This window comes from Berghia stephanieae, chromosome 2 (genome assembly GCF_034508935.2).
Source record: "Berghia stephanieae isolate SIO BIC M18660-M18661 chromosome 2, UCSD_Bste_1.3, whole genome shotgun sequence".
In the NCBI taxonomy this organism is placed as follows: domain Eukaryota; kingdom Metazoa; phylum Mollusca; class Gastropoda; order Nudibranchia; family Aeolidiidae; genus Berghia; species Berghia stephanieae.
Genome location: NC_088361.1, coordinates 129387520 through 129404612, shown reverse-complemented (window position 1 = coordinate 129404612; position 17093 = coordinate 129387520). Strand labels below are relative to the sequence as shown.

The window sequence follows — 17093 nt, the reverse complement described above, 5'->3', positions numbered from 1 at the left end:
ATTTGCATATTATGTATATAGAAACTGATATGGAATCAGTGTGTTGTGGACTGAACTAGCTCGCAGTTTTTTGGGGGTTTTTTTTAGATGACATGGAACTCGTGTACAGAAGTTTGCTTGGGTTTTTTGTATGTTTGATTCGTTTTGTTTGGGTTTTTTTCGCTTTTAACTTAGTATATTATGTTTAATGCTGGAGAAACATCAATACCATGATTGTGTGTGTTTTATAATTAGAGATTTTCAGTTTAGTTTAATACTAAATACCTAATATTAAAATTTTTATCTCTAACGATTCATTTTGATAAGAAAGTTTAGTTTTGGATGGTGACGGAATATAACTCAACAAAACAGCAGATAGCCAATCAGAGAAACTCACATGAACTCTATGTATGAGAGAGGAGAGCACGAAAGTGATGGATTGGGCGGAGGGGGGAGGGGGGTAGAAGCAAAATCAGTTCTCTTACAATCTTATACTATCCATAATACATCCTGTAATACATTCTATGATCTTTTTTTTTATAACTCATATATAAAAGGGCAGCTGTGTCTTCCTTTATTTTTTTTCAACATGTTTTGAAGAGGGTATTTCCCTCGTAAGGCTATGTAAGAAAGGACTTTGGGTGGCGATAGAAGACATTAGACAGCACTCAATAAATAGATATTCTTGCTAAGAAAGCAAATCAAAATTACAGTATATATAATTGGTTCCAAAAGTTTGTTCAGATTCTTTGGTTTTAATCCACTTTTATGTTTACAATATCCATAATTCACAGGAAAGAGGGTGAATTTATCTTTGAAACAGATGCAAAATCATTACGATCTAAAGAAAACTTGTGCAATATCCACTAAACATGCTCAAAGCGCTTTTCAAGGGGTCCCTGACCAACAGCAAAACGTCACATGTAGAATGGGACATGACAGCTGTAAGGCAATATTGCATTTTTTCCAACAGAGACAACGCTGTTAATGACCAGGTTCTCATTTTACACCTGAGTACGGTGAGAGAATGTGAGTAAAGAGTCTTTTCCAAGGACTCAACTATGCGCTGGGCAAACCCAAGACTTTCCGATCCGAAAGCGAGTTTCATACCACTGGACCACATAGGCGCAGCTGTAATGAATCGTTAAGAATCTGTTAATAATAGGAGATATTGCATTTTTTTTAAAAGTTTCAGAATTTTTTCAAGTGGCAGCAAATAATTATATAGAAAAAAAAACCTAAAGTTTTCTTCACTTAATATACCATACAAGACCCACTTGCATGATAATAATGTATGACTCTATGTCGCGTGGATGAAGTCAATGTCTGGGTGTAGTCATCAGCAAACTCATTCTATATTCCATTGAGTGATTCCATTTGAGCATCTCTTCCTTTTACTCTCCATTTCCTGAGGCTCCAAGTGTTTTTAATAGGATACACGTTGGGGCTAACATCATACCATAGTAAAATAGGGGTACATATTGTTTTCTAGCTATTCTTTTGTGATCCTGGCTCTTGCTGTGGGGTATTGTCTTGCATAAAGTGGTCTATAAATAGCATTGTTTTAATTCATTGATAATACTTGCTCAATGTAATCTGCCTCTTTTGATGCACATTGTAGTAGTGTTAAGTGTGATCCGAATATGCCTCCCTATACCATGACCATGCCATATCCTTTATTTCTTACTGTTTTTACTTTATTGCATTCACAACGTTCATTTCAATGGTAATAGCAAAGAATTCTTATATTCAAGGAGTCAATTTCAAAGGGAACTTCATCTTTAAAGCACGCCCTTCAACATTGCTTCTGAGTCGTGTGGATGTGTTGTTCTGACTATATTATTTGCTTTTCCTCTCATCCCTCAGTAAGAGTGATCGTATAGTGGGTCAAAAAGGCTAAATAACTACTTGATAGAAGAAAGAATGGTGTATCACGCATATTATTTACTTATTTGCTACAATTTTCAAGATCAATTTTTAAAGGTAATTTTTATCGGCGATAACTTTTTATTACTGCATACTGTAGGCTAGAATTTTGCAGTAAGAAATAATGCCTTCTTTAAAATGAAATAAAAGTTTATGTGCTTTTGTTATTCATTATTGAGCTGTTAAAATGTTTTGACTCTGACCTTACATTTGGAACCTGGTATATAACCTGTTGCCAATTTCATCAAAAAAGATTTATTTTTTTTTATTAAATAAAAATAAATAAATAACAAAACAAAAACAACAAAAAACACACACATACACACACACACACACAGACAGACACACACACACACACACATATATATATATATGTACATATATATATATATATATATATATATATATATATATATATATTATACTCAGAAGATCATCAATTGTTTTTGTTTGTATTTTGTTTTGTCTTATTTGTTTGTTTGATTTTTATGTTTTGGTGGGTTTGAAATAAAATTATTATTTTTTGGACATAAAAATACACAGTACTGAATTATAAGTTGATAATTTTATGGTGTATTTAGGGTGTGGGATTTTTCTAATGTCTGGCCTTCTTGAATATTAACCACCATCTAATCTCATGTGTTCTATTTGATCCATTTTCAGCCCCGAACCCAAGGTATAACTAGTAACACACTCATATGTTGTATATCATATTATCGTTTTTATGTTCACTTCCATTTGTTTTTTGTTCAACCTTTTGTCTCTTATATGAAGAAGAATGTTTTTACATGAAATTTGTTTTCAGACACAATTTTTTGAAACGCGTTTCAAAATAAAGTAAATTATCTTATACTATTTATCAATGAAAAGTAAAAAGAAAGAGAATTTGTTCAACTTAAAAATATAATAATCAAATCTGTCCAGCATTTTAATGTCTGTGTCAATCTGCAACTTTCTTATTTTTAAAAGTAATTGTAAAATACAGTGTTAAATGAAGCAGAGAGGAAATGCAAGAAAATATGAACTAGAACCAGGGGCTAAATGCTTTAAATTTCCTCAGTGTCCAACCCATGTGTATTAGTGAATGTAGACTAGAAATCATTTAAGTTTCAACAGAAATTACATAATGTATTTTCATCATCATCATCATCATCATCATCATCATCATCATCATCATCATCATCATCATCATCATCATTATTATTATTATTATTATATTATTATTATTATATTATTATTATTATTATTATTATTATTATTATTATTATTATTATTACTAGCATTAATCTTCGTCGACTTCATCACTATCATTATTATTATAATTGGAATCTTATCGTCCTATAGTTATAAAGGAAATAGTTGAAAAACATCTATCTCACCACAGACGTAAAATATTAAGCATGTATTTAAAATCAATATCCACACAATTAGACACATCTATTTTTACGTTTTTAAAGATTTTCATGATTATTTATGTTCCTTTATGTCATCTTCAACGATTTTTTTAATAAGATAAATCCAAGGCTTTATTTCTGTTCTAATGATTTTATCTACTGAATCTGTAAGCATTTCTGGCCTACATTTGTTCCTTGGTAATGAAATTCAAGCTTGTAAATTTCTTGATTATCATTACATTTTAGCTTTGTTATTATTTTGGTGGGATTTTTTCTTTGTTCATTCACTGCATTCTGAATTATTTTCGTATGTATCACGTATACCAATGCTTCTCCATTTTTATTGAATTCATAGTTCAACATTTCTCATCACGTATGGTATATGTTGAAAGCTAAGTTTTCTGAAAGCATTCAATAGGGCTCACTGTTATCAAATTGAATATGTAGACCGATGTATGAGCCAACTTATAGCGAAAGGTCTGATTATTTTTAATATAAAGTCGTGTTTATTGAATATTTTTATTAGCTCACTCTGTCCTACACTCTTAACTTTTTTTTTTTAATGTGTAGTCTGTAGTCTGTAGTAGTTACTAATAATGGACACATTTTTAGATCTTTTTTATACAACTCGTTTACAAAAGTATGCCTTTGAAAGATGCTGTTATTGCCCCAAAAAAATTAGATATTGCTTTGAAATAACAATGGCGTTTTAGAATTAGATTTATCAGTTCACATAAATGCCAATACTAAAACAATTTTGATATTTTTTTTTACGTTGTTTAAAGTGTTGTTTTTTTTTGTTGTTTTTTAAAAAATATTTAATAATGTTATGTATCGTTCACATTTTCCACCTTTATTATTTTTAATGTTAAATAAAGATTATCAACAGTTTTACGTCACATCTTGCCATTATCATAAATGTTCTGGCAGCCTGTTTTATAAAGTACTTCTACAATTAATGTCTTGAGTAACTGTGATGAATTATTTCAAACAATTTTTATTCAGTAGATTCTTTAATTCTTTTATTTTCTTTTTTTTCTAATCGTTCCTCTTTTAACAATATTGTCTTTCTCTCTCTGCCCATTGTCAATCTGTCTCAAGTCAATCGTGCACGTTATAATTTTATTTACATTCTTTATCCTCTTTTGCGAAGCTCTGTCAAGTTCCAAGAGTTCTTTGATTAATGTATGATTTACATGATCAGATAAATTCATTCAAAAAGTTTTTTCATGCTTAAATTATGTGATTCATTTACTAGTACACATGTATTATCACATTAAACTACATTTCTTTAGCTTCTTTATGTTTTAACCCGTTTTTTTGGAGAAGTGGGTCATATTTTTAATCTGATTGTTTGAGCACTTTTATATATTTTGTTTTTTTTAATTCTTCCATCTTTTTAATTTATTTTCTTATATATTTGCATCATAAACCATTCACGTGTTTGAAACTGAAAATTTCATAAATAACAACGAAAAAAGAATCCTAAGATCCTAAGTGATAACAATAAAGCAATAAAGCAGTGAGCTGTTTGTTAGTTTTTATTGCAGATATCATTTTGTGCTATATTTAATTCTCTTTGCACGATTTTTAAAGTAAATTATGATTTGCAAAATTTGATAGATTAAATCATGCTTGCACGAAGACATATGCATTCAGTTATTTAGTATACTTTTCTCATACTTTTCACACTCATTTCACATTATTCAGAAAAAGATATGCAATCACATTTTTTATAAGCAAGTATTTTTAAATACTTAAACAGAGTAACTTTTTAATTAGGTCACGTTAAAATCAACATTTGTAGTGCTTGAATTGAATTTAAACGACAAATCTAGCCCCATCCTTATAATATATCTCATTCAGATGTATTGCTGAAGGCTCTTAACATGGACTGGGAACTACATAGACCATTTTTACAAAAGTCAGAATCCCTCACCCAGCTTTTGAAGGCATCTGAGGATCCAAAAGTGCAGAAGTATTATAGAAGCCCTGTTTCTGAAACTCTTGATAACTATATTACAAAAAGCAACTTTTACAGGTATGTATCTAGTTTATTTTTCATTCGAATTACTCATTTGACTTTTCCATCTTATATTTTTGATTTAGGGCCCATTAGCTTTATTATTAGACCATCTGCCTTACATGCACGTGACTTAAGTTTGTTCTGCCTATTGTCTGATTTTTTTTCACTTTGCAATGAACGAGTAAAGATTGAGAGATAAATAAATATGAACGTTTGCATTGTGTTCAATGAGATCCAACATTTATCCCCCCCCCCCTCCCACCTCCCCAGCAGTTCATATGAAACCTCATTTTATCTCATAAAGCAGCACAAGATGTCTCTTAGTGGTCCTCTTTGTACTTGAAATCTTACTGTATCCATCACTACCTAAACCCAGGTACTCATTGACACCTGAGTCCAGTGGAGTTTGAATGTCCTACCCAAGCATCCAGCACAAAAGCGACAGTTTTGCAACCATTATAACCCATTTTTATTTTATTACAACAAGAGACTCCATACCCCTTAGCCATTGACACCAGATAGCTAGGTTTTATTTAGATCTGAGCACCACTTTGCAGTAAACCAGCTCCATGAATATAATGTTATTTAAGAAATAAAGGTAAAATTTATATCGACCTAGTTATATTATTTGTTATATTAAATTTAAGTCTATAATTCTAAATATATAACATCATCAGCAAATATGTGAGTTTACCTTAAGTATGTAAACAAGTTATTAGATATGAATATACTATATATACTGTTCGGTTATGTGGTCTAGTGGTATGACATTCACCTGAAGATCCATAGTGCGAGTCCCGCTCTGAGCGGCGCATAGTTAAGTACTTGGAAAAGGCTCCTTACTCACATTCTCTCACCGAACTCAGGTGTAAAATGAGTTCCTGGTCTTTAACAGCCTTGTCTCTATCCAAAAAAATTTAATATCACCTACCAGGCATTAAGTCATGTCCTACATATTTAGTAGTAGTAGTAGTTAGTTGCTGGTGGTCAGGGACCCCTTGTAAAGCGCTTTGAGCATATTTAGTGGATATTGCGCTATATAAAATATCAAGTTTAAGTTTAACATTGTTGTATCTGTCTGTGAAAATTTTAATATCCCCTAACAGGGGTCATATATATATATATATATATATATATATATATATATATATATATATATATATATATATATATATATATATATATATATATGCATCAGATAAGGCAGTATTTTTACTTTTTTTAAACAAATTTCAGTAATGAGTACAGCGAGAAGAGCAACAAGTTGGTTCCTGCAGAGGCAGATGCAGGAGACGAAGATCTGAAATCCTTGGACCATCCAGCCCACATTTCAGAGAAACGTGTTGGCAGCCTGTCTGTGATTCATCTAGATGTTGATGACCCATTAGTCACAAAGAGAGGTAAACTTTGAATCTTTTGCTCAACATTAATATCTTGAAATATGATTTACTAATAGTCATTTTAGAAATAAATAAAATGTCTTGGGTTTGGTGTATTTGAATGGGGTATAATGCAAGATTTTAAAAGATATTTATATGGATGGATTGCAGAAAATGAGGAAAGGAGATATCGTTCTTCTGTGAAAATGAGAACTTTCAATCTCACGCAAATTTTGTAAAGACTAGTTTACCAAGCAACTTGATTTGAGATGATCCGTGTATTTAATTCCCCCCCCCCCCCCACCCCCGTCCCCCATCCACAACAGATTATATGTATAATTAGACATAATTTGAAAATGAGATTATAAGACTCAGCATCCATTCAGCATCCATGTATTCTGATGTATATAAAATATTTCTTTTCAACCAGCCATGGCTATAGCCCTAGGCAACTTGTACCACGACGACCTCGATGTCGATTTGAGTGACGTTGCTGGTATGCTGGCAGCCGCTGCAGCTTTAGGATTCAAACAACTCATGGAAGGGTAAGAGAAGATTATTTTGTCATTAAAACATTTTTTTTAAAAGGAGCAGGCACATTTTGAGTTATGCATTAATTTGTACTAAGGAACAAAGAAGCTCCTATTCCTATTAATATTTGCTCCTTGAACTGATCTTAGTTTTATAAATGAAGCAGGTTAACAAATTTCATTTGGAATTCTTAACTTTAAAGTCATTAGACTGGAAATGTCTCAAGAGCTTGAATGCACGGCAATGTAATAGTTTTTAGGTTTATCTGGAATGCGAGCCTATTTTCTGAGATAATTCATTTGCATCCCGAATTTTTTTTCTGACACAGGAGTTGATTTACATTTTTAGGTTATCTTTTTAGTGTGAGTTGTTTATTCATATATATTTATCGTGTTTTTGTTTGCAATGAGGTTATGAGAAAATGTTCCTAACAATTCTTATTAAATATATTGGATATTGGAAATAAGCAAAGTCTTTTATTAAAAGTGCTAACAAAGATCACACTACTGAAGTTAATTGATAAACAAACAAAAAAAAAACACAAAAAAAACCGGCATATTCAATAGAAATTGAATGGAATCTTTTTATTTAACCTCATGTGGTACTAAATCTAATGCGATTTCAGATAGGAATTTGAGAGAGAAAATAAAACCACCATTAATGACTTATCCTCAATAACTAAGTTGAGAGTAGGAGATTAAAAAAATAGAATATCTACAATTGAAAGTCATAATGAATTTAATGTTACTTTGGTCCTTAAATATCTATTAAGCAACATCTGCAGCAAAAAAAAGTAACACAATACACATTGTCAGAATGCAAGAATATAATAGAGTTTATTAGAATCCCATATCTTTGTCCAATTTCAGATGTGCTAATATCATGTTGAAGTCCATCAATTATCGTACTGTTTGTACATATCATCTTGCTGCTTCCAAGGTTTGTAACAAAAACTTGAGAGTTGCAAATACCCTAAAAATATCCACAAATTAGCCTTCTTTAAATCCATGAGAGTAATTGGTCCGGTGATGTTTATTCCTGTTTTTTTTTTCTTCCTTAGCATGAAAAGAAGAGATGCTTGTAACCTTGTTCATATTGATCCCGGTCTATTGCTGAGCCAAACTATCCAATTACTGATATGTGAACAGGAGGAGGGAGGGAGAGATATAGGAAGAGATTTTTAAAGAAAAAAAGATAAATGTGAATTCACGCTTCTACCCTTTCTTGTTATATGAATCGATTGCTCTATTGATGGAGCTCCTTAGAATACACAATTCAGAAATCTTGATTTTTATTTTTAATTTGTCTAGATAAAGATCAAGATTTTCTTGATTGTTTAAACCTCATTTCCTTATTTTGTTCTCTTTTTATACCACAAGCCACCATTTCTAACAAGTGAGAAACAAGATTAAATACTTTAATCATTATACACAAGAAATGGTAGTCCATTGTTTTTACGTTATTTTGGGTTATGAAAATGTTTATTTTTAAGATGGTAATATCGAAATAGTATTTGCTCATTTGTCACTTACTTGACCCCCTTTGCCCGTAAATTCGTGATACATTTTTGATATGTTATTAACCATTGCCTGTAAACTATTAATATATATTCCAATGCAATCTCATGAATTGTAATCATTTATGTCTTATTGTTCCAATATGAATACAGTATAGCCAAGAGCATGTTGTATTAGCCTGTGAAAGATGGTTGGAGCTAAATCTTATACCAGAGGTATTGTATCTCTTCATTAATGTAGTTAATCGTTGGTTTTCTTGATAATTAATTACTAATAAAAGCTTGATAGACCGACAGAGTCTGTCTTGCATTGCAAATAATTGCTTACTTTTTTTTTTAATGCAGTGACATTTATAAGCATCGAAAGCATTCTTTAAAGATCTTGTTAAATTTCAGAAGTGTTATTATTCACTGACTCGCACAGGTCGCTGAGATTTGAGTAGAGAGGGAGGTTGAAAACCTTATTTACAGTTATTAAACTATCATATCACAGCCAAATGTATTTTTATGTTCATGATTACTCGCACGAGCATATCACTGTGAATTTTATTTCTACTGATACTGATTTTTTAATACATTTCCAGCTCTCAATGCACATTCAACTAAGAGAAATGAGCAGTGAACTTATGCAGAAAATACTAAAATCAAGCAGGTGAGTAATTTTTTTCCAAATTATGGTTTCTATTGAAACTGCAAAAAGGAAGAACAGGCACTGGATAAAATAAGACAGAATTATTGTCTCGTGTTTTCTAGCTATGCCATTCAATCCAATTTTTCTTATGGCCTTTAATTTGTGGTAATCCTCTTATGTTTCGTAAAATGTTAAGCCTGCTTTGGGTTAATAATTATCATCTGTGATCATTAACCAAATAAAAGAAAACAAGGTTAACTAATTAGCTTTCAAAAATCAAATGTTTAACAACGATCACTCTTTTTTTAACCATTATGTTATAACAAATTACAAAAAAGGTATGAAAAATATTCCCCATTACACAAAACGGTATCATGTCAGGGTAAACCAGATAAAAAAAAAAGTGATTTTAAAGTTAAAATGACCAGAAATGTGAAGTTATAGTTTTTATGATTTCAAAGTTTTAAAAAAATGATATTCATTCTTCTTATAGAACAATAAATCAAGTTTCTAGCATCTATAACATCATGGCATAAATACCATTTTGAGACAATGGGTTAAAAATGTTGTTATCTCAACACTTTATAATCTGAGTCATGAACTTCAAATTTAGGAGTATGATTATAGGACTCCTCACCTCCTGCACTGGAAATTTTGAACGAGTTCTCACATATTGGGAACGACTCAGGAATTCAAAAGTCTTATCATTATAGGCCTCCAATGACCTCACCTATCTAATTTCTCATCAAAGTGTACACAGTGATTGGCTTTCGAATTTAACTATTTGACATTAAGAATTATCATTATGGTCAGGACATCATTGCGCATCAAAATCTATTTTAAGTAAAACTGGATGCGAAGAGGAAAACAAATCTTGGAACTGCTACGTTTTTATACAAAGGATAATATTTATACCAATAAATATTGTTGCTATTACACAATAGCATCGGTTATTGATAGATACTGCTAGAACTATGGCCTTTCGAATTCTGATTAAATTCCCAATCACAGTGCAACCTTTGGAGCCCATGCATTGGAATCAGAATTCCAAATTAAGAGTGCAAGATTCTAATTGGGTTCTTTTACAAAGATAAAATAATATACCAAAATGAAATTAAGCTTCATAAAAGAACAGAATACCAAACACAGAATGTTCTGGAGCCAAAAGCCCTTCTCAGCCAATAGCAAAAACTATCAAAACGGCAACATTCATTCTGTTGTTGCCCAGAGTATTCCTTGTTTGGTGTTCTGTTCTCATCTGATATATATATATACATTTTTGAACACAACATTTTATAGCCCACAGCTTCTAGTAGCTAAGTATTCACTGTTACTAAGATACGTCACTACTAATACCATTCTTATTTTTTTCCAAACAGACTGTTCACCTACAATGAGTTTAGCGTTTACAGAAACTTGTCCTACTGGCTCTTTCTTCAATTGAACCCACAAATGCAGCTCATGCCTTCACACAGCACCGTTCTTGCTTACTTCAACAGGTGAAAACTTAACTTGGTCTTATAAATCTATGTTACATAAGAGTTTATGATAATACCATAAATATAAGACACATTTCTTAAGATTAGGAACTAATGTTTTAATTACAAACTCATTGTTATACAATGTCAAATGAGAATTTCAACTTGCTGAAATTATTATTTTGTGGACAAACTCTGGTATTTCAGCAACATAATTAAATAATGAAGAACGATCTAAAGAAAAATACACCTTGATGTAAACACACGCAAACGCATATAAACATATGTCCATACACACCCGCACTCCAACAAACTCACACACACACTCACACACACAACACATACAATAGCGTGCACTTACATACACATACAACTTACAATACATTCCTTCACAAATTACTTATACATTCCTCAGTTTGCCAAAAACGTGTTCATTCTTGGAGACTGATGATGGTCAAATGTATACTCCTCTCTTCTCCATTGTTAGACTACATGGAATTTTAGACAGTAAGTATGGAATATGCTATCTGCAGATGTGACTACTTAACATTTATTTGATCATGAAAGTGAAATAGAAAATTGTCAAACAGGCTATAAATATCTTTTCATTTAATTCATCATTTAATCTCTAGATAAACGGAGGTGGCGCAACCTCTTAAAATGAGAGTCTGCCATTTACGACTTGCTTTTTCTGTTTTATACTGGTGTTCTTTATTTTTTTAAATAGTCTGTTAATATCAGTTATATTGGAAATAAAAAAATATTATTTTTTTAATTCACTGTCTTTTATACGTATGCTAGTTGAAGTATCATTCGCCTCGTAATTGATAGAGATTCAAGATGAATTATGCAGAGAAAGAAATTCACTTCTTTGATTTATTTTTTTTAGCCACAAACATCCAAGATATGCAGATCATGAATATTCTACCCCAGAGCTGGATGGTGAAATTGCTGTCAACACACTATGCAGCTGTGAGTGGTTTGAAGATGAATGGAAATCTAAGAACAGTAAATTGAGTCAGAAATAAATTTGTTTTGTTTTTCATAAGCTGCTTATATGTGCTGAATATAAAAAGTCATTCTCTTACTGATTTTTTGGGTCTTGAGATTTTAGTGTTAACTCAAAAGTCCGAAATATCGTAAAAATATTAGCTAAGTGCACATACACAGCGACATAAACATAATCAATACGTTGATATAAATTGCTCGTGTTTGTTCACCCTTGTCACCATGGTTAGATTTTAAAGTGAGAATTATCATACATGTACTTTTACCCTAAATATGTAAAGATATCCAACACATGCTAAATCAAGCAATTTTCAGAGCTGTACATGACATCAAATATAATCAGTGCCAGTCAGTTAACAGAGAAGTAAGAAATGTGTCGCATTTTGTTGGGGTTTTTTTTATTTTGCTTTTAAAGGAGATGAGGGTTGTGGTACAATTTCTTCTCATTTTGTGTTTTTGGGTTCTTTGTGTGTGTGTGTGTGTGTGTGTGTGTGTGTGTGTGTGTGTGTGTGTGTGTGTGTTTGATTTTTTTTTGTTGATTTTAATTGGGGAGATGGGGGGGTGGGGGGGGGTGGTGTGGAGGTGCATTATTTCTTTTCATGTGCTATCTTTATTTGATAGAGGTACTATTGAGTAGTTTGTTTTTAGTTTCGTGTTTGTTTGTTTGTTTGTTTGTTATTTGTTGGGTATTTTTGGCCTATTTGGGGGAGGGAGGGGGGTGATTTGCTTTGTTTTGTTTTGCATTATTTTTTTATCTCATAAAAAATGTCACACAAGCCATATAAGAGAATTAAAAGTTTAAAATGACATCAATGCATGTTGTATTAATGATTTATACTGCCCATAGTCACAAGGAACAAATAATATTAATATTAAAAAGTAAAATAATGAGTGAACAGATTCAATAGATATTTGATGAGTGAGATAGCAACTTTTTCTTTACATTTTTTTTTTCAGACAGAAAATTTTACACTCAAAGGTTTTCATTCCCTCTAGAGTTGTCTCAGTATGTTGTTCTATAGTGTGAGTAAATGTGATTCTACAATTGTTTATACTTTACATTTGTCTTTTACAGCTTCAAGGGGGTGGCGATATGAGTTCTCTCAAACAGTTCAACACTTCCTGTGTGCGACAAGGATTTATTGTGGATGATGTAAGAATCAAGTTATTCCTCCAGAACCATTTGTACTATCAAGCTATTGTTTGTCCCAGTGTTTTGTTTTGTTTGGTTTGTTTGGTTGGTTTGGTTTTTTGGGGTTTTTTGTTTTGTTTTTTTTTTTTTTTTTTGGGGGGGGGGGGGTGTTTTGTTGAGGGTTTTTTTGTTTGCTTTTATTGTTTCGTTTGTTTCGTTTTGTTTTTGTTTTTTTGTTTTTTAGGGGGGGAACTCATCCACCATACTAAGAATCCCAAGACTTTCCACCTAAATAAGAACCCCAATATTAAGGTGGCAAAAAAAATATTCCAACTTCAAGATAAACAAGACAGTCAAAGGGGTCTTATATCAGGTGGATTTAACCTAAACAAGACTTGCCAAGTATTCAACATGTTATAACATATTGGTGATGTTTTCGTTTCACTTCTTTCTCTATGTACATTTTTAAGTACCACAAATGTTACCAGGCAAATATTTATTTTATTTTTAATGCAGGAGCCCCATTACCACTCTGAAATTCTCTCCCTTCATGGCTTCCATTTCGAGCTGAAGGCCATCAGACAGGACACTGAGAGCCACGCTTATCAATTCTACATGCAGGTAGGAATTGTATTATAAAAACAACTTTGGTCATTTGTTATGGTGCTTTTCTTAACATTCCTCATTTATTTACTAAGGTAACTTAAGCTGTGTTTTCCTTAAATTGTCAGGAGAAGATTTGTAAAAGCGTCAAAAACTTTAAAATGCATAAATGAAAATAATTGAGGGAAAAAGGCACTAGTATAAAATAAAAACAGTTGCAATTATCTTTTTGAAGCGAAGCTACATGCTAAGGTGTGCTTTAGACAGTGCCAAACATAGCAGATCAGCCTACCTCAACTTGGGATTGAACCTCAAACCACTTGATTGCAAGTCAGATGTACTGCCATAAGAAAAAAAAATGATGCCCTACCGCCACGACATCATAAGATATCGCCGAGGCATTCCACGAAGGAATATAGATAATTCATCAAACAAAATGTCTGATGTCAACAGGAGTCACCCATGTTGTCCAATTGAGCAAATTAGGGGTCAATAATCCTGCCCAAGGAAAAAAACGAAAATGCCTGAAGCGGGGCTCGAATCTGGGACCTTCCAGATCATGGTGCCATGCCTTATCCACTCGACCACCTCGTCCCCTGCTATAATAGGTTACCCGAAATAGTTGGTGTGGGTAATATGTGTAAATTGTCTGACCCAAGGACACAGCACTAGGATATAAATTTTGAAAACATGGTTACCCATATGGTCCTGTCATGACTGCTCAATATTATTCAATTCTATTATAAAACAAGACTCACTACCTGTTAGCCATCAGCATCAAATCATTATCTTAGTACCCTTTATTTTATAATTTGTCAGGCCCATATATTTTTTAACATTCATTTGATGGCATGATCTTACCTCTACCCAACAGCGACTCAAACCAGGTGATTCAATCTTGAGTTTCCGTCAGTGTGAGCGCCACACATTCTCCATGCGGTCTGACCGTGAGGTCCATTATAGCATCACTGTACAATACCTACACAAGGGAGAGCATCACATGGAATCCACTGGTGTGCTCAGTCACAATTTTGGCCTCGGAGAAAAGACCAGTAAAAGCCAGGTGAGTGGTTGCGACTTAGAATGTATGATAAATTAATAAAATCATTTATTGTTTCCACCATAATTATTTTTTAACATGAGCTTTTCTATAGCACAATATCCTCTACATCTAAAGCGCTTTACAAAGGGTACCTGACCAACAACAACCCGTAACATATAGAACAAGACATTATGCCTGTTAGGCGATATTACAATTTTTCTTACAGAGACAACACTGTTAACGTTCAGGTAGGGTGAGAGAATATGATCAAAGAGCCTTTTCCAAGGACTCAACTATGCGTTGAGCGAGCCTCGAACCCGGGACCTTCCGATCCAAAAGCGAGTGTCATGTCATAAGACCACATAGCCGCTATTGCTACTATTGTTGTTGCTACTGACTGCTGCTTGTTGCTGCTGCTGCTGTTGATGATGATGATGACGACGATGATGATGATGATGATGACTCTACTGTTGCTGATATTTTTTTTGTCATTGGTGATAGTGGTGGTATTGATGGCGGTAATGTAATTGTAATTATTATCATCATCATTGTTATTATTATTATTATTATTATTATTATTATTATTATTATTATTATTATTATTATTATTATTATTTATCCTTATTATAATTATCATTATTCTAATTACCATCATCATCATCAAAATCGTCAACTTCACATATAATAATCACCATTATTGTCTACCATACACGAAAAATTAGAATAAGGTTTTAACTACATTTTCAAAAGATATTTTTTATAATTTCATTTTTTTTTCCTATTTCAGGTCATCACGTTGAAGAATTTAAAGAAACCGATATACGTTTCCTATGCCCTCTTGTTTCCAGCTTCGTAAAACTTTTTTATCAAGTTAAAAAGAGATTATGTACATAATTAAGTTTGAAATGGTTAATGAGAAGTTTTTATATCAATTTTATGTACTCAAATCTTAATTGTTAATTAGTTACAGAGGTGATTTTGAATATCCCTGTTTTGTCACTGAGGCAAAAAGCGGTGAATGGCATAATTTAATAACTGTTGACACCAGGATGAAATGGTATCAACAGGAACAGTAAAAAAAAATGTTTTGAATTTTTTCTACAAAATTAAGATTATCAACTAATTACGCTGGCGTGAACAAAATTGAAGTCTTTTTCAGTAAGTGTCAGCTTATCAGGTGTTAATTACTCCCGAGTCTGAATGTACATACCTTAATCATAATGTATTGACATTGATGTGTTTTTGAAATATTGACGGAAAAGTAGATATTTGTTACGTGTATTTGTTATTTTTATTTTGCTTTGTTTTCTCGTCTGTTTATTTATCTATTTTCTTATTAATTTATTTATTTATTTATTTATTTATTTATCTAATTAATTATTTATCTAATTATATATTCATTGTTAAGATTGAAAAGTAACTAGACAAATGAATGCTGCATCATTCCTTAAAAATGTGCCCTTGCACTCTATGATAAAGTTTGGAACAGAAACTGATGACGCATATCCCAAATTTATTTGACGAAAAAAAAAAAAAAAAGAGAGAGAGAGAGAGAGAGAGAGAGAGAGAGCAGAGGAAGAATTGTATCTGTTGTTAGCCAATTCCAGTCCTGAACTCTTCAGTTGGTTTGTTATATTTATGGGGTAGGCTAATTATCGTAAAAACTAAACAAGAGTTCTTCAATCTTTATTTTATTTATTTATTCATTTTTATTTTGGTTGTGGGTTTTTGATTGTAGGGGTTTTTAATGTGTTGAGTTTGTTTTGTTTGTTTTCTGCTTTTTTTGTTTTGTTTCTTTTTGTATTTTTTTTTTTTTTTTTTTTTTTTGTTTTTTTTGTTTTGTTTTTTTTTTTTGGGAGGGGGGGGGGAGGGGGTGTATGTGGGATTTTTTCGCTGTTTTTACTTTTGCTGTACTATATTTCGTTTTGTTTGATTTGGTTTTTTTATTTGATGGGATTGGGGAGGGGGCGGGAAGGCAAAGAATTACACTATTTAAAAAGGTACATTTGTTTTAGATGAACTATTATGGTCATTGTGATCATAGGCCTATGATTTTCTTCCTGTACTGCCAAGATTTCACGAATACACAAACGATCCTGAATCAAGCCTATTAGCCAAATATGCATATGAAATAGTCGTTTTTGAGTTTCAAACAATTCGTATATCTTTAAATAATATTTTGATTCTATAGTTTTCAAAGTAAGATAGAATATTTTTATCATGATGGTATTTAGACATCTACAATGATTCTCAACCAACTCCGATTTGATTCATTCTCTGATTTTTATTATTATTATTATTATTATTATTATTATTATTATTATTATTATTATTATTAATTATTATTATTATTATTATTGTTATTATTATTATTATTATTATTATTATTATTATTATTATTATTATTATTATTATTATTATTATTATATCATCATCATTAACATTGTT

The 17093-nt window shown here is 31.7% G+C and overlaps 1 protein-coding gene across 2 annotated transcripts in view; it reads left to right on the top strand.

Annotated features, from left to right (window-relative positions):
- Positions 1-16493, top strand: part of LOC144966620 (BTB/POZ domain-containing protein 16-like) — a 26164-nt gene extending 9671 nt beyond the window's left edge. For both annotated transcript variants that reach the window (XM_078903364.1, XM_078903363.1), the window contains 13 exons: positions 5166-5340; positions 6562-6725; positions 7135-7249; positions 8105-8174; positions 8905-8967; positions 9336-9403; positions 10762-10881; positions 11276-11367; positions 11750-11832; positions 12944-13021; positions 13517-13621; positions 14478-14666; positions 15433-16493. In XM_078903364.1, coding sequence (XP_078759490.1) covers positions 5166-5340; positions 6562-6725; positions 7135-7249; positions 8105-8174; positions 8905-8967; positions 9336-9403; positions 10762-10881; positions 11276-11367; positions 11750-11832; positions 12944-13021; positions 13517-13621; positions 14478-14666; positions 15433-15501 — 1391 coding nt within the window. In that variant the 3' untranslated portion in view covers positions 15502-16493. The remainder of the gene's footprint in view (positions 1-5165; positions 5341-6561; positions 6726-7134; positions 7250-8104; positions 8175-8904; positions 8968-9335; positions 9404-10761; positions 10882-11275; positions 11368-11749; positions 11833-12943; positions 13022-13516; positions 13622-14477; positions 14667-15432) is intronic.
- Positions 16494-17093: the final 600 nt, after the last annotated feature.